General features: G+C 37.5%; 1 protein-coding gene and 1 pseudogene across 1 annotated transcript; one reads left to right on the top strand and one right to left on the bottom strand.

Annotated features, from left to right (window-relative positions):
- The first annotated feature begins 502 nt into the window (after window positions 1-502).
- On the top strand, window positions 503-1432 carry LOC140603238 (olfactory receptor 4S2-like). Its single transcript, XM_072773869.1, has one exon. It carries the CDS (start codon window positions 503-505, stop codon window positions 1430-1432), a length of 930 nt encoding a protein of 309 aa, XP_072629970.1.
- Window positions 1433-10022: 8590 nt separating this feature from the next.
- The window catches only part of LOC140602707 (olfactory receptor 11H12-like), a 36141-nt pseudogene continuing 27114 nt past the window's right edge, over window positions 10023-19049 (bottom strand).

Here is a 19049-nt window from a genome sequence, read left to right as displayed (position 1 = left end):
ACTTTTTCTAAACATGAAGCACATGGAAATACATATACATGGAAATTAGGAGATGAACATAGCAAGGATTTTGGTGTCCTAGGATGACTCCTTCCCAGACTTCTCCCTTCTTCCATTCAGCATGTTCTCCAGTCATGAAGATGGGTGATGATAATGATATATTCACTTATAGTGTGACATGTGCATAGTGCTTCACAGGTGATCCTTATACCACTTAAATGGTGTGTACTATTCTTACCCACATTTAACCCTTGAGAAAAGAATGATAGTTAAAGTGTAACAGAAAATCCAATGTGAGTCAATGATGTGGTAAGATAATTAATGGTGAGAAAAACATCCATTAACTGTGTACAAGAGATGCAAAAAGCTTCCTCTACTATATTTAGCATCCCTTAAGTATTTCCATGAGACTGCTCCTGCCCACCGTGCTTACAGTGGCTTACGATATTTATTTATTCTTGCAGAGAACCAGAGCCATCCAACCAGTATCACCTGGGTCCCCATGGAAGTGGCTAACAATGTCACTGAGTTTATATTCCTAGGCCTCTCCCAGGATCCTGGAATGCAGCTGATGTTCTTTGCCTTGTTCCTCTTCTTCTACATCGTGATCATGGTGGGAAACCTGCTCATTCTACTTACGGTCTTCTCTGATCCCCGGCTCCACACACCCATGTATTTCTTCCTCAGTAACCTGTCCTTTGTGGACATTGCCTATTCCTCAGCCACAGCACCCAAGATGATTGCAGACTTTGTTTCTGAGAAAAAGACCATTTCCTACTGGGGCTGTGTAACTCAGATGTTTACCTTCCACTTTTTTGGTTGTGCTGAGATTTTTGTCTTGACTGTTATGGCTTTTGACCGTTATGCTGCCATCTGCCAGCCTCTCCGTTATACGACCATCATGAGTGCCAATGCTTGTATCATGCTGGCATCACTGTCCTGGCTGGGAGCGCTGGGTCATTCCTTTGTTCAGACCCTCCTGACCTTTCAGCTGCCTTTCTGCCATAATCAGGTCATTGACCACTACCTCTGTGATGTCCACCCAGTCCTAAAACTTGCCTGTGCTGATACAACCCTGGTAAATATGTTGGTGATTGTCAACAGTGGTCTCATTGCTCTAGGGTGCTTCCTCATTCTTCTGGCCTCCTACACTGTCATTCTCTTTAGTCTTCGCAAGAGGTCTTCAGAGAGCCGGCGCAAGGCTCTTTCTACCTGCGGGTCTCATTTCACTGTAGTAATGTTCTTCTTTGTCCCTTGTTTCTTTATTTACCTCCGACCATCCACCACTTTCCCCCTGGATAAGGCTGTGTCTGTGTTCTATACTACCATCACCCCAATGCTGAACCCGCTCATCTATACTCTGAGGAATGAGGATGTAAAGAATGCCATGAAACAGATATGGAGTCACATGGTTTCCTTGAAGGAAAAGTAGGAGGGATAGCTCATCAGAATTGCAAAATCATAGAGTGAGCTGATACCTTTAGTGTGGTCTGAAACTTATTAATGATTTTAAGAAATAGTTCCTAAAATTTAGCTATCTTGTACTTTTCACTTAACAGGCAATAACGTGAGTCTATTTTCATTTTATTTTTTGAGGTGGACTAAACATAGACCTTTCCATACTGTCAAGATCTAATCTTTTCTCACTTTTAGAGTAGGAGAGTAAACACGTCCACTCAGTGTCTCATTTAATTGCTTTAGATCCCTTCAATTCAAATTATGCTTTCTTAAGCTATAATGAATGATTTAGAATGAGGTTATAAGAGAAATATATCTCTGAGGAATCAGACCATTTATGTTAAAAACAGAAGTGTAACTCCCCAGAAACTGCCTCCTTGTCTCCCTGCCATCCTCTCTTTCTTCTTTCTCTTCCTCTCTTGTCCTTTCCCTCTTTTCTTCTTTTTTCCCATTTTTCTTTCCTAGTCTTTCCCCAAAAATATCACATAATATGGTAGGGCATATGGATTCATAAAGAGGTAATGGAGATACAGAATAACAAATACAGAAATGATTACATAGAAATTTACACTATATACAATTAAGAGGTTAGTGTAAATTCACAAACTGTCCAAAGAATGTTTTTTGTACAATAGGGAAAAAGGGAACATTTTATATATTTGGTGTGGAGCAATTTTTTAATGAACATATTGGGAAAATGGAATACTTTCTATTCTCCCAGTAGTATATTATTTTTGCTGAAAGTTATCCTTATTTATTTTTGCAACACACGGAATAGATTCATTAAAGAAACTAAAATGAATTCACATTTGAACTAAGCCAAGGAGATGTTCTTGTATTATACATTTTTGGTTAAACTTTATTTTCAATTTTTAAAAAGGACTAAATGGATTCTCTTTTCCATTTGGTCTTAGGTCAGAGAATAACTGAGTAGCCTCGGTACCTCTGAAAAGGCAATATCATTTTGAGAAAATGTTTTATTTATTTATTTATTTACTTATTTACTTTTTATTTATTTATTTATTTATTTATTCATTTATTATTCATGAGAGACACAGAGAAAGAGCCAGAGACACAGCCAGAGGGAGAGGCAGGCTCCCTGTGGGGATCCTAATGTGGGACTCGATTCCAGGACCCCAAGAACATGACTGAGCCACCCAGGTACCCCTTGAGGAAATTTTAGATCTTGTTGTATGACTCATATCTTTCAATAATTCTGTCCTTATTATTTTCATCCGACATTTATTTTTTGTGTGCCTTAATCATATCTCCATATAGTTCATAAAATAGTATCTAACACTTATTATTTTTTTTCTGTTTTCTTTCTGTTAGTGGATTTTATGTCTTTTCTACAATTTATTAAGGATATAAATAATGTATCTTCTTTTCCACTCCTTGTATATGGTCCGTAGCTGGAGGCACAATAGATATTCTTAACAGAGTCTGCTCATTCTTACCCCAATGTCTATTGTTCTTTTTTCCTTAGTAGCAGAGACATGACATTATTCATGGTGACCCCACTGAAATATTACATTTACCAGTTTCTGTTTTTCACTGGGAGTGGATACTATAATGTTGACAGTAGCTGCTGAGGGAGACTTTTGAAAACTGTTTAAAATGGTTTCTCTGCATTCAGGCCTTCCATACATGATCTCTACTGATATTTTGTTGGATTTCCTTATTATTTTCATATTACCTTTCTTTGGCAAAAAGGGATCATTCTATCCTTTTTATTAATACCTATTTAAAAAAATAAGTACACTGGACTTGTAATTAAATTTGTGGGCTCCATTAGTTTTCCCTCTTCCCCCTAAGGTCTAAATAAGACAATAAAAACAAAGGGGGAACAAGTTTAGATTCACAGTAACAAAGACAAGAAGACAGAAGTTAGATTCTGCAGATAAAAGATTCCAACAAGTATTTGAAAAGAGAAGACAAAGGTGTAATCACTGATTTGTCTACTAGAAAAGGCTAATACTAGAGTAGATTCTGAAGAGAAATAGACAGATTTATCTCACAGGATCCTTGATGTCTTTGAGATGCCAGGACACCACATAAGGAAGATGGTGGGGTTTAGGACTAGTAATAGGAAGATGAAGAAGAAGGAATTGTTCAGTCTCCCATTTTCTCTAATCTCCCCTCACTCCCAGGTGCTCACACAGGCATACTCTTCACAAAGAAAATATTGACATCTTTGCATTAAGAAATTAAATTATGTTAGAGAAAAGTCTTTCATGTTCTGCCTTTGGAGATCACAAATAGAAAGGCTGCCTCTCTGCAAGAACCCTGACCAGAAGCCTACTGATTAGTAAGCCCTGGTCTATCGATCCAGATCTTTTGGGCAAGGTTTTGGTGCTGAACTCTTTTTTTTTTTTTTAATTTTTTTTAACTTTTATTTATTTATGATAGTCACAGAGAGAGAGAGAGAGGCAGAGACACAGGCAGAGGGAGAAGCAGGCTCCATGCACTGGGAGCCCGACGTGGGATTCGATCCCGGGTCTCCAGGATCGTGCCCCGGGCCAAAGGCAGGCGCCAAACCGCTGCGCCACCCAGGGATCCCTTTTTTTTTTTTTAATTTTTTTTTAACTTTTATTTATTTTGATAGTCACAGAGAGAGAGAGAGAGGCAGAGACACAGGCAGAGGGAGAAGCAAGCTGAACTCTTTAATACACATAAGACAGTTAAAATAAAAAGTGAGACTTTAGGAAGGCCAAAGGGGATTTGGTGGAATCCTAGATAAAGCAGAAAAAAATCTCACTTTGAAAACCACTGATATCTCCGTATTGACCAGAGAGAATATTTGCAATACTGAAATGAGAACATGATACTTAAAAAACCAATAAAAAGTGTTTTGGAAACTAAATAAAAAGAGTAATAAGTAAAATTAAGTCAAATCAATAGAGGGCAATCCTGAGATGAGAACATGATATTTTTAGAAAAATAAAATAATTATTTTGGGGAACTAAATAAAAGAAAGAATAATGAATAAAATCAAGACAAATCAATAGAGGGTTGAAAGAGTCAAAAAATCTTCAGGAAAGCAGAATTTTTTAAAAAATGAAGAAATGAAAAATAGGAAAAAGTATGAAAAATCAAGTCAAGAGTTAAAACATTCAACTCATATTTGTTCCAGGAGAACAGAGAAGACAGAGGGGAGAATTTAAAAGACACAATGAAAAGAAAACCTATAGCAAGGTTAAAATCTCCAGATACAAAAGGTGTACTGAGTGCCCACTCTGGTGATGAGAAAACAATAACTAAGGCACATTTTTATGCAATTTTATCACCCTAGAGATTGAGAAGATTATAAAATATTTGAGGGAGACAGAAAAAAATACAGGTCACAGAAAGTATACAAAATCCAAATGCATTAGAGTATTCAATAACAACACTGGGCCCTTCTATACAGTAGAAAAATTATTTTCGGCCTAGAATTCTTTTTCTTTATTTTTAAAAAGATTTTATTTATTTATTCATGAGAGACATACAGAGAGAGAGACAGAGGCAGAGGGAGAAGCAGGCTCCCCACAGGGAGCCCAATGTGGGACTGGACCCCAAGACTCCAGGATATCCTCCTGAGCCAAAGGTAGACACTCAAACACTAAGCCACCCAGGCATCCCTTGACCTAGAATTCTATACAGAATAAAACCATCAATCAGGTGTGAAAGTAGAATAAAACCTTTGAGTTATACTAGGGTTTATAAAATTTACTTTGTAAGTACCCTTTCTTTGAAAATATGAGTGGCTGTATACCAGTGAAAGCAAAAGGAGGCTCAAGAAATCAGTGTAGGAGTGGCCCCAAACCCTTTTGAGAGCTGTGCAGTAGGCATAAGGGGAGATAGAAATGGATGAAAGCAGAAGGATAGAAGCCCCTGGAAGAGAGGCTTCAGAAAACAGAAACAAGAGTGGGAATTTATGTTACCTAAGATGATGATGGAGCATTTTCCATTGACATTCAAAGACATTGTTTCCTTATTTGCTTTGTGTCTGAATGATCTGTCCATTTTTTATATGTATATTTTTTATTGGAGTTCGATTTGCCAACATATAGTATAACACCCAGTGCTCATCCTGTCCAGTGCCCCCCTCAGTGCCCGTCACCCAGTCACCCTGTCCCCCCCGCCCACCTCCCCTTCCACTACCCGTTGTTCCTTTCCCAGAGTTAGGAGTCTCTCATGCTTTGTCTCCCTCTCTGATTTTTTCCACTCAGTTCCCCTCCTTTCCCCTATAATCCCTTTCACTATTTCTTATATTCCCCGTATGAGTCAGACCATGTAATGTTTGTCCTTCTCTGATTGACTTACTTCACTCAGCATTAATGTAAGTAGAGTGCTAAAGTCTCCTACAATTATTGTATTGCCATCAGTTTCTCTCCTTATATATATTAATATTTATTTTATGTATTTAAGTGTCCCACTGTTGTGTGCATAGATATTTCTGATTATTATATCTTTTTGTTAGGTTGATCCCTTTATCATTGTTTAATATCTTTCTTTGTCTCTTGTTACAGTCTTTGCTTTAAAGTCTATTTTATCTGATGTAAGTATTGCTACCCCAGCTTTTTTTTTTCCACTTTTGTTTGGATGGCAAATATTTTTCATTACTTCACTTTCAGTCTTTTTGCATCTTCAGGCCAGAGATGAGTCTCTTGTATGCAGCATATAGATGGGTCTTGTTTTGTTTTGTTGCTGTTGTTTTTTAAATACATTCCACCAGACAATGAAAGAGAAATAGGCAGGTTAGAGACCTATCAAATTCCAAATTGCTTCCTGAATGTCACTCTAAAAAATGTTTTCAGGATCTATCACCCCGGGCTGGCATTCCGCATCTATTCTGAGTTCCTAAAACACTAAATGGCTAGAAGACTAGTTTAAATATTAATAAGCTCTCTCCCCATACCTACTGCAATTAGTTCCTTTTCTTCATCCTCCAATATGCTTTGCCTTGATTAAATCTTCCCAAATTCCCATATTGTTGTCTGGGTATTCTATAATATTATTGATGAGAAGACTTAAGATGAAAGGAAGAGAAACAAATAATAGCCATTTAGACAAATTTGATTATAATTGTGCATTGTTAGTAAATGAAGAGATTATGTTCAGGTAAGTTTATTTTTAGCCTTGACCTGTTAATATATTTTATAAGCATATCTATTTTATTGTCCACAGATCCCTGAAACTTTTAAAGACATTTTAAAATTTTTATTGAGATGTAATTGACATATAACATTATGTTAGATTCTCGTGTACAAAATAATGATTCAATATTTATACATGTTGCAACATGATCTCCACAATAGGTCCAGTTAACATCCATCACCATCACCACACATAAATAACCAGAATTTTTTTCCTGGACAGAAATCAAATAACTTTTTCACCCCTGGGGCGAGGATGGTGTTCAATATGTCAGAAAATCAATTGTTGGGTGAAGCATTAGATGTATAGTTGAATGGGATGATCTAGAAGTTTCTTTCCATTCTTAAGACTCTATGACCAGATGATATGTAAATTTGTTATTTGCTAAAGATAGTTCAACAGTGATTATGCAGCATTTTGCAAATGCTATCCTGAGTGTGGCCATAATGCCTACAAGGAAGAAAATCCAAAACTCATCCATAGAGATTCTTTTACAAAATTGACTTGCCTATCATTCATCTTCTTTTTTGTTTTGTTTTTAAAGATTTTATTTATTTATTCATGATAGACACTAAGAGAGAGACAGAGACACAGGCAGAGGGAGAAGCAGGCTCCCTGAGGGGGGCCTGATGCAGGATTTGATCCCAGGACCCCAGGATCACTCCCTGAGCTGAAGGCAGATGCTCAAAAACTGAGCCATCCAGGCTTCCCAAGATCCATCATTCATCTTCTAAATTAGAATCTCTAGGGACAGGGTTCAGGGCAAGTATAACTTGCAAAAAGTTTCTATTGATTTTGATATATACTCCCAGTTGAGAATCAGTGATGAATAGCAATACTTGAAGTGGAGAGATTAATTAGGAATTTGAGGAAGACAGAGAATATATTATCTGTGAAAGGCCAACCTACATATTAAAATAACAAATGTGTATGATCTTAGATATAATATACTCAGTAAACTATAGGTATTGTACAATAAACTATTGAAAGTAGAAATCCAATATCAAGTTCTAGTTCCTTCTCATGAAATACGTGCCTGTTAAAATATCAAAATCATCTGTTTTATTCTGGGATGTATTTTTTTAAAAAATGTTTTTACAATGTGCTGACTATACTAGTGATTTTCTGCATGCCCATAAGGACATTCTTTTGTATGAGTGACTCATCATTTGCATGTGCATTTGCTCATAACTTATGTTAAGATGGTCTTTGTCAGTCGTATTGCTAAGAAAGCCTGCTTTTCTTCAATACACTAACATTTCTGCTTCATAATTCTGGAATGTCTATATTATTGGTGTACTCCATACTCTATCAGTCTCTAATCTGAGTGTATATTGTTTTGACTAGTTAACCCTGTTCCAATGCCTGTGTTTTCAGCTACATTCTAGAAATTGGGAATTTTCTTTTGGACAGAAAATTGACTTCTACATTAAGGCCTGTACTGAGAACAAGTTCCCTGTGGACAAAACCCTGAAAGAGCATAATGATGAAGATATTTGAGTGTTCACTTTTTGTTAGGCTCCCTGAGAAGCAGATTAATTCACTTCATCCTTACCCCGGCACTACAAAGAAAGTTCTATTATTGTTATCTCTTTAAATATGAGGCAATGGAGGCATACATGAAGTCATGCAGGTAGATGGAGCCGGGATTTGAATTTAATCTGTCTGGTTCTTATCATTACCACATGCTGTCTGTTGACTACAACATTAATTCTAATTATCTGCTAACAAGTAAATTAAGTAGCTTCTGTGCTGAATGTTTTTGAGCTTCCTGATCCACCTTTGATTTTAGCTGTATAGATAGTGGGAAGTCCCTTGCGAACTCAGAATCAGTCTGATGGCATCCCTTCCATCTCAGACCATGCCCAAGTGTTGTTTTGCTTTCTTCCCAGGGCCTTTTCTGAAGTCACAGCTGCTGACTTGACATACCAGCTAATGGATTTTTGGAAACATAAGGAGTTAACATGCAACCATGGTTAGTTGATAAATGCCTTAGCTTTGTGCCATTCAGATAGACAATTCTCAGATGTTCTAGTAGAATCAATTCCTCATTGATTCCTGTAGGTTCTTCTCATTCCTCATTCCTGCTCCTTGAAACTACTTCCCAATATACGACCTACACCCAAGTCTTTGGCTCAGCTCTTCTTTTGGGACAACCCCATATAAGTCATTCCTCTTTAATTGTGTTGGAAACAAGTTGTAAACCACCGATTAATAAAAGGATTTATTATCTGACAGTTAAATTCACTCCCTTTCCCAGCGGAGAGATTAGTATTTCAAATTATTCATTTAATTCCCTAACTAAAGCATATATATTTGAGCGATGTAAAATATTAAGATCAGAATAGATGAAAAGCAAGCTTTATATTTAAAATGGGAGGAGTGATTGATTGTGAAAGATGTGTAAATAAGACTATATGAAGCTTCTACTACATAATGAGTTTTTAGGCACAGGAGATTTAGGAAAATGTGCATATGTAAGTTGAAGATCTGGAAATTGAATTTGTGCATACAACAAAACTAAATCAAACCGAAGCAAAACTAATCACAGGGTATTTAGGTGCATAAATGGAATAAATGTAACCTACTCTATGTCCCCAGAAAATCTGAGGAGATCTGTTGTAAAAGGGCTTTGCCAAAAGTAATGGGAATGACTTTTATGGGGGAGTCTGAGATTTTTTTGGATTATGATAGGAACATGAAAGCACAGAATTCATCAATATTCATATTCAACTAACATTTATTGCATGCTTTCTATGTACTAAGAATTGTTTTACAACTTTTATATCCATTATCTCATTAAAACCACACACTAATTGCTCTCTGGGGTAGGAATTACCATCCTAATTTTAGCTGATATTAAGTGACTTGCCAAATTCACATGGTTGATTAATGGAAGAATTCAGTCCCTATCCTGATATTTTCTTCTTAAGATTACATTTATTTATTGGAGAGAGAGAGAGAGAGAGAGAACAAGTAGGCAGAGTGACAGGCAGAGGAAGAGGAGAAGCAGGCTCCTTGCTGAGCAGAGAGCCTGAGGCAGGGCTCCATCCTAGGACCCTGGGATCATGACCTGAGCTGAAGGCAGATGCTTAACCAACTGAACCAACCAGGTGCCCCCTTATCTAGATCTTTTGATTAAAGGCTCATATCCTTACAAAGATATCAAAATATGATTGACAAAGAAATCTGGCTAAAAGTTGAGCAGAAATACAGGGCTTTCCCTCTCCCCACCACAGAACACATATGTCTAGTATTGCATTGACTAGTTTTCCCTAATGCTAACTTCTACCAGCACAAAACCTCATGCAAAATTAAGTCTTTCTTTGTGTATTTGTGACAACTTGTACATATATTTTATGTACAAGTATTTTATGTACAATAAGAAACTTATTGCATTTTATAATGATTATTTTCTTACCTGCCCTCCTCCCCTACTAGATTACTTGAGGGAAGAGATTATGTCTGAATTATCTTCATAATTATCTTCATAATCCAGTACCAAGCGAAGTGTCTAAAATGAAGGAGGCTTTCCATGGCTATTTTTCAAATGAATGGCTACACAAATGAGTCAAAGTAAAAAGAGTGGCCATTTCACCCATGTCACACCAAACTAGGTTATTCCACACTTCTGCTGTGGAAGACTTTCAAAGAAATTTTAAACTTTTCCAGGACTTTCCAGAGAGCATTTTCATCTCCTTATTCCTGAGACTGTAAATCAAAAGGTTGAAGAATGGAGTTATCATTGCATAGAACAAGGTCATGATCTTTGGCATCAGGGCAGAGTGGTGGGATCCAGGGCTCTCATGCATCACCATAATGGTCCTGTAGAATAGCAACACCATTGACAAATGGGACCCACACACTGAAAAAGCCTTATGCCTAATGGATGCTGAGGGCAACCGAAGCACAGCAAGTAGAACCAGGGCACAGGAGATGAGGATGAAAAAGAAGCTAAGGAGGATGTTGAGGGAGCTTAGGGTACAGCTGATGAGCTTGGACATAGGGACAGGAGCACATGAAAGGGTCAGCAATGGGCCTGAGTCAAATACAAAATGATCAATTGCATTAGGACCACAGAAAGGCAGTTGGGAGATGAGGATAACAGGTACCAGATAGCAGAGAAAGCCACAGGCCCAACAAGAGATCACTAAGTTGAAACAACGTTGTCCAGACATAATTGTGGCATAATACAGAGGATGGCAGATGGCAGAGTAGCAATCAAAGGCCATTGCTGAGAGAAAGAAGCACTCAGTGGAGCCCATGGAAAAGAAAGGAAGTCTGAAAGGAAGTTGATCAGTGTGTTTGCAACAGTGAGATTGACATACCAGATCTCCAGGAATGCAAAATTCCCCAGCAGGATCTACATGGGGGTGTGGAGATGCTGGTCCCAACACACAGCACCAATAATAGCTCCATTTCCCATGAGAGTCAGGATAGGTGATTGAGAACAACAACTTGAATCTCCTTGCTGCAGGGAAAACCCAGAAGAATGAATTCCCTTACTGACTCAGAAGAAGATCCTGATCTAGACATGTTCATTGAGGCTGTAAGCTGCGCTGCAATGGAGGCATCACCATGAGACCAAATCCTAACAACAAAGCAGAACAGACAAGGTCCTTATGATCTGACCTTTATCTACTTAGTTTACCTGTGCTCCTTTGAGTTCTATGCCCAATAAGCAAAGAACAGTTGCCCTTCCACCAAATGGCATGCTCTTCTCCCAACCTGAGGTATCTGTTGTTTTTTTCCTCCTTTCCTTCTCTCTTTCGCTTTTTGCCCATGTCTTCTGAATTCTTTCCTTTCTCTTTTTCCTTATTTTTACTTACTTTAAGGGGGGTGCTGGGTAACTTATATTCTATGGGGTCATAGTCATAACTGGACCCTTATTTTCAAAAAAGCATACAGTTACTTACTTGGAGTTGTGAAAAAGCTAGAAAAATTTAATGTTTTAGAAAACAGATTCATCTATACCTACAACAGTAACACCACAATTTTTCCAGGAATTGAAACTATTTGGATTTTGTCCTCCAGATCTTTCATCAAGAACAACAACATAAAATTAAAATTAGGATTATTTCTCTAGAGAGAAAAAAAAAGGATGAGGATATGATGTAATTTCTGCATACCTGAGAGCTCTGCCTGGGAGGAATGGGTCAGCTTTGTCCTTTCTTCTCAGTCTCAGACTCAGTCTCAAAAGTGTTGATTCCAGGACTTTCACTGAAAAACAAAACCCCTTTTGTACAATTAACTGCCCAGGGCCCACCAGAATCTTGTTAGGGGAGATGCCCAGAGAAGATGCATGCGGGATATTAGAAGGTTTTTTTTTTTTTCCAATTTTTAATTTGGAAGAAAGGTTTCAAATAACACCTGTATAAAATGTTTAAACTAGAAATGAAGTGCTGGAAGGAACTCTGTTCTTCAGGTTTTTTTGGTATGTATTTCCAGAGATCGATCCCTCGTGTATTAAAAAAAGTCACTCCTCACTTCAGTAGTCCTTTGAGCAGGCTGGTCTCTCAGGCCAGCATCTACCTTGGCCTTCTGCGCTTTGGTGCCTTCAGGGGAGTAACTAGGACAAATAAGTAGTTGTGTGAAACGACTATGTGGCTGTGTCTCCTGAACTCAAAGCTAATTATGAATTGTCCTTTATTCAGTAAACCAAAGTTCCTCTCGGGAAAGAAGACAGCCACATATACAGTCCCCAGAGAGATGTAGAAAAAAATTTCTGGCTGTGAGAAATTAAAACTAGACAATTTAAAGACTATAACATCTTTGTTCTTAATGCATGAAGTAAATCCATTTTGGCATATTTTTGGTTTTCTTCACAATCTGTGGTCTAATTTAATTAGCTTAAATTTTTTTTAAAAGATATTTGAGAGAGAGCGAGCATAGGCAGGGAGAGCATAGATATTGAGAGAGAGAGAGAGCACAGGGAGAGGGAGAAGCAGGCTCCTCACTGAGCTAGGATCCTGTCAGGGGCCTACAATCATGACCTGAGTCAAAGGCAGAGGCTCAGTCGGCTGAGCCCCCCAGGAACCCCTAACTGTATTAGCTTTGAACTGTTCAAGCATGATGAGTTCTCCTAAGATTCTTACCAATATTTCCAGCGTTCTTCTAAACTTTAGTGTGTGCATGTATTTTTCTTAGAGAGGTATTCTTTTTTGGTGAGTGTAAGGAGCCCATATAATCCATTACAAAAATATATTCTCTTGTATGTTTCCTGCATATTTGTTTAAGGTCTCACAATGTGAATGACTTTTTAGGGAATTTCTGGAGGCAGGCATAGTAAGACAGTAACAAAATGCCCATTCTTATTTTGCATTTTAGCAAAAAAAATATTTGAAATATAAAGCACTTATAGGTCATTATCACGTAATGTGGGGATCTCTGTGCATCAACGGTCAGTTTTAGAGAGCAGAACCACAATACGTATATGGCGATTGGGAATTGAGGTACAAAAGGTAGAGTGAACAGGAGCCAAGATGCATTTCACTAATAATAATTTTGTCTAGAATCAGTTCTTTCTATCTTAATGCCATCTGTGGTAGGCACATCGCAGGTTGCCACCTATTGGCTTTTGTACTATCCCAAATGGAAATATGTTCCCATTGTAATTTGAAGAAAGATTCCAAATTTTGTGTACAACATGGCAGGGAACTTTCTATTGTGATGAGAACGCTTTTATTAGGATCAAGTTTGCAAAGACCTCGTCCCTTCTATTTCACAAATTGGAAATTCACTGGAAGTTTAATATGCCTTAGTGGACAGTAATATTTGGCATATAGATTTGTTTTCTGTGGTATTTAGACTCATTTTTTGCTGACACATTCCCTCTTTTGCCGTTTGGGGGAAGCTACTGTTCTTCACCACTGGAGTTAGCAGCCAGCAGGGATTTCTTCTCCATAACAGTTAGGGTCAGCATTTTTTTTTTAACATCCATCCCTCCGAACCCTAACAAAGCAGAGAGAGGTAAGAATCTTAACTTATTTTTTAAAAGACTAGACATCAGTTTTCTTGCTAACTTTTCCTGGTGAAGGTACTGAGAGCATCTTCCATCACAGCAACTGATTTAAACTTCTCTATAGTGTAACACCTCATCCACCAGTACCACATAGATGTGGCAACACACTGCTTAATGGATATGGAATGATTTTTTGGAGAAAATATAACTACCCATAAATACCTGTAATAATGAAAATTATAAATTCAATGGACTGGTTCAATAGTAGATGGGAGAGTACACAGGAAAATAAGTTAACTAGCAACTACATCAGAAGACTTTGTATATTAATGCATTTGAATAGACAAAAAAAGAAAAATGGAAGAAAAGTTAAATGTGGAAGTCTAATAGTTTAATTGGCAATTGTGAAGAAAGGAAGAGTCCGGTGATATTTAAAGAGATAATACCTATGGATTTAGTCAAACACAAAAATATGTAACCTCAAAGAGGAAGCCCAACACATTCTAACAGTATAAAATTAAAATTTTGCACCATGCAAATTATAAACAATGGAAACTAAGGACAAAAATAGGGGCTCAGGGGCTCCTGTGTGGCTCAGTTTAAGTGTTGGACTCCTGGCTTCAGCTCAGGTCATGATCTGGGTCCTGGGGGGGAGCCCCATGGCAGGCTCCATGGTCAGCAGGGGGTCTGCTTGAGATTCTCTCAGCGTCTCCCTCCCCCCTACCCCCGCTCACAGGTATGTGTGTATGTGTATGTTCTTTCTCTGTCTAAAATAAACGAATAAATCTTCAAAAATCAATAATAGCTGAAAAGGAACAAGAGAAAAATAGATCACCTTTCCAGAAGCAACATTAGACAGAAAGTGGATTTCTGAGCAGTTATGGTGAAAACCAGATGGCAAGGAATTACATCTTGAATGTTGTGGGAACAGGAGGGAAACTGCCTTCTAGGATTGTAGCAGCAGGAACAATACCTGTGAAGGATATTTATCTCATGATAAATAGAAGTAATGTGGAGAAGATGGAAAATATGCCCTTCTTAACTGTGATAACAGGCAAATTTTGTGTTTTCCTTCTTTAGGCATAATTACTTAAAAAATCTATCTCTGGGGATTCTTCTATAGATAGGTGTGCTAAGCCCTGCGTGTGACCCCTGAGTGGTCTATTTCTTCTGTCTGAGTGAGGCATTGGCTTTCGAGTACAGCACCTCGTTTCATTATATATTGAGGTAGGCAACATGAGGGTCTCCAAAGCTGTTCATGGCCGAAACCCTCAGAACAGCATATTCAGCCCTGTCAACCTGCTGCGTCATGTGGCGAGAAGGATTTTGCAGATGCGATTAGGATTAAGGAGTAGGGGGTGTCCTCAGTTCTCCAGGTAGGCCCCTGCCTGCGGGAATTGACAGGTGGTGGTATGAGAAGGACTTCACTCGGCCTTGCGGCCTTGGAAGGTGGAAGAAGGGAGCTGCAGGCCAGGAAAAGTGGGAACCCTTTACAACCTAAGGAAGGAAGGACAGAGATCGTCGCCTAGAGCCTACAGGAGGGAATGTATCCCTGCCTACACCTTGATTTTTAGCCCAGAGACGTCTTGTCAAAACGCTGACCTTCAGAACATGATAAATTTGTTTAAGCTACCAATTTGTGGGAATTTGTTATGTTACGTTGCCAATAGAAAAGTCCTACAGTTAATTTTGTCTCTGTCCGCTCACTGCCCTTGAAAAGTTATATGTGGGGATTCTCTAAGGCCTAGGAGGAAAACACCTTACTTCCCGGAGACTTTGGGTTTGTGTCTGCCAGGCACCCGAGGACCTGTTGTTGGGGCTATTGTTAAGCAAAGGCAAGGTCTGGGTTTTCATCTCTATACACACACACACTAGGCTCCTACCCTTGTCAGGGCCTCTCTGGGGTCCAAGCTTCTTAAAGATCTTTCTCTCCTCCCTGGCCCATCATACACATTATCAAGGCAACCTTACTCACTTCCTCACTTCCTTTAAAAGTCTTTTAAATTGGGTTCGGAAGCACACTTAGTTCTGTTTCATTTTTATTTTTAAAATTGTCTTTATTTGGGTGTAGTTGACACGCAATGTGACATTATTTTCAGGCGTAATGCAGAGTGGTTTGACAAGTCTCCATGTTAGGCTGTGATCACCACCAGAGTAGCTACCATCTGTCACCATACAGAGCTGTCACAGAGCATTGAAGATATTTCCTATGCTGCGCCTTCTATTCCCCTGACTTATTCATTCCACAACTGGAAGCCTGTGTCTCCTCCTCCCCTTCACGCATTTTGCCCATCTCCCTATTTCCCTCCTATGTCTCAGCCATCACTTTGTTCTCTGTATTTATATATCTGATTCTTTTTGTTTATTCATTTGTTTTGCCTTGGAGATTCCACATATGAATGAAATCATATGGTATGTGTCTTTCTCAGTCTGACTTATTTTTCTTAGCATAATGCTCTCTAGGTCCATCTATGTTGTTGCAAATGGCAATATCTTGTTCTTTTTATGATTAATATTCCATTATACACATACACACACATTATATATACATGAATACATACCACATCTTCCTTATCCATTAGTCCAGTGGACACTTAGGTTGCTTCCATTTCTTGGCTATTGCAAATAATGCTCCAATAAACTTAGAGTGCATAATCTTTTTGATTGGTGTCTTTGTTTTTTTGGGAGTCAATAACCAGGAGTTCTGTTTTCCACTTATCCTAAAGATGTAACTCTTTGTGTCCCATCTTAAGATGAAGAGTATTTCCTATAAGGCTCCCCATCTAGGGAAGATTCTGGGTCTTAGCTTCTTTCTGCAAAACCTCTGAAATGCATCCCAAAATTCGCCACAATTGGGAACACTCTCAGAGGAGAAGAAGGTTTGGTGTTTTAGTGTTTATCTCTCTGGGTTCTGAATCACCAAAAACCACTGCTGTTGTTCTTTTCTATCTTCTTATATTTCGATACATTTTATCAAATTTCTTTATCCTGTGGGAAGTAAGTCTAAACAATTTAGTTTTCCGTTACTAGTAATTAAGGCAATTCCGGTCATTTCTACTTCTAAAAAAACTTAATTTGTCCATTTCTCTTTGCTTTTACTGCTTTCACATTAATCCATGTTTTAAAATGTCTTATCTCTTAAAAACACTGAATCTATCCATTTATGGCCTATTTCCATTGCCAATATATCCTAGTGTAACTATTATTGGTTCTTTTCTGGAAGGCAGCCATTTACCTGGTCTCCCATTTTCCCCTATCTGATCCTTCTAGAGTGATATTCTAAAAACATTTATGAAATAATTTCAGTTACTTTAAAGAAATTCTTTCAAATTTTTTCCACTCTTTTTAGAATAAAGCCAAAACTCCTTCCCATGACCTACAGGACTCTGTAGATTCTGACTTTTGGCTACCTGTTCAAACTCCTCTCATACTCCTCCCTTGTTCACTGTATCACAGTCACCGTGCTATCTAAATCTGGCACCTCTTACTTGCTCTTTATCACATTGCTTTATTTGTTTATGGTAGTTATCAAAATCTACAATTATTTTGTACCTTGTCTTCCATATTAGAATGCTTACTCTGTGAAGGATAGTCTCTTCTAGCCTGTTTAGAATCATAATCACTCCATTTGCTCTAACGTGGATGGAACTGGAGGGTATTATGCTGAGTGAAATAAGTCAATCGGAGGACAAACATTATATGGTCTCATTCATTTGCGGAATATAAATAATAGTGAAAGGGAATAGAAGGGAAGGGAGAAGAAATGGGTAGGAAATATCAGAAAGGGAGACAGAACATGGAAGACTCCTAACTCTGGGAAACGACCTAGGGGTGGTGGAAGGGGAGGAGGATGGGGGTTGAGGGTGAATGGGTGACGGGCACTGAGGGGGGCACTTGACGGGATGAGCACTGGGTGCTATTCTGTATGTTGGCAAATTGAACACCAATAAAAAATAAATTTATTATTAAAAAAAAGAAAACAAAATATTCAAGCGAAGAAGCCAAAGGAAAAAAAAGAATCATAATCACTTCAGTTATTAGCACAATGTTTAGCATATATTTGCAACTCAGAATACTTGTTGAATGAAAATACATATTCTTTTTTTTTTAGGAGTTTTTACATGTTAAGTGTGTCCATATTTGCTTTTCACCTATGGCTGGATTTGTTAACTATAGCTAAAAGTTCTCCGTGTATCTGTAAATGATAAAATATTTTGTCCTCCTTGTATGAGTACTAAATATTTTCTTATTCCCAGAAGAAGTCCATATATCAGCTTTTCAAGTTTCTTCAATTTAATGGAGCTGTAATTCTAGTAGGTTAAAAAGAATAATAAGTGCTTTCATAAATTTTAAACAAGAGAAAGAATCTCTGGGGAAGAAAGAAATGGAATTTCTAGTAATTTAAATCTGATAGCCTTTGAAGAGGAAAGAAATGAACAACTTCTAACAGAAACTGCTAGCTTAGGATCATTTGTATGCAAGAATCCAAGTTCAGGTATTCAGAATGATTCTTTGAACAAATCAGATTGGTTTGGCTAGTTTGGTTTAAAAGAGCTGTGTTTGTCTTCATCATTTTATAACAGATTAGGATATAACACAGATGTGCATTTTGTTTTTTGTGAGGCCACTTTGTTTTCACATAGAGAAACTGCTTAATCTGAATTGAATATACTTCATCTACTCATTTCCCTGATCAGATGAGCTAGCATTACTTTTACATGTCTAGCATTCTTAAAAATGTAAAATTATGTGTTCAACCAAATTGAATTTTATTTCTAATAAATGTTTTTGTTATCAATAGTAATTGTGTTTCTCTGGAATGTTATCTAATACATAATTTGCAATATTCTTTGTTAACTTTAAGACTTTGGACTGACACTAAAGCAATAATTAATGAAAAATCTTTGGATACCTAGACAACACTTAATAAAATAGGACAACAACAACAATCAACAACATTGATTATGAAGCACAATTTTAATTTGCTTCCTCTTTTTATATATCGTCAAATAGTTGCCAGCTAACAGTTTGATAGGGCATTTGGCTACCTTTAGACTATGTTAAGGCATCTTTATTTTCATCCTTTAAGAAATATAAAAAGGGATGTGTGTGACTATAGGCATTTATAAAATATATATGTATTGCTGATCTGTTGAGCTGCTTGTTTGCAAAGATATTGTCAAGTATCGACTCTTATTTTTCTCTAGGCTGGTGAGGAAATAGACTTTAGTTACTGACTTATTCTTTTTGGGTTGATAGAACAAAAGTATCATAGATTGGGTGGCATATAAACATATTTATTTCTCACAGTTTTGAATGATGGGAAGATAGCTGTAATAAAAAATGGCTAAATTGTGTTATTATTATTTTTTTAACCATGGTAGAAAAGGTAATCCCAAAGGTTAATGCTGTACTGCCCTTTAGGACATTAACCAGTTCACATATCACTTAGAAAGTTTATTTCAATGTTTTTTTTTATATTCTATATGAA

The sequence above is a fragment of the Canis lupus genome, chromosome 13, assembly GCF_048164855.1.
Source record: "Canis lupus baileyi chromosome 13, mCanLup2.hap1, whole genome shotgun sequence".
In the NCBI taxonomy this organism is placed as follows: domain Eukaryota; kingdom Metazoa; phylum Chordata; class Mammalia; order Carnivora; family Canidae; genus Canis; species Canis lupus.
Note: the sequence above shows the minus strand (reverse complement) of the source record. Positions and strands in the feature narration are given on the sequence as shown.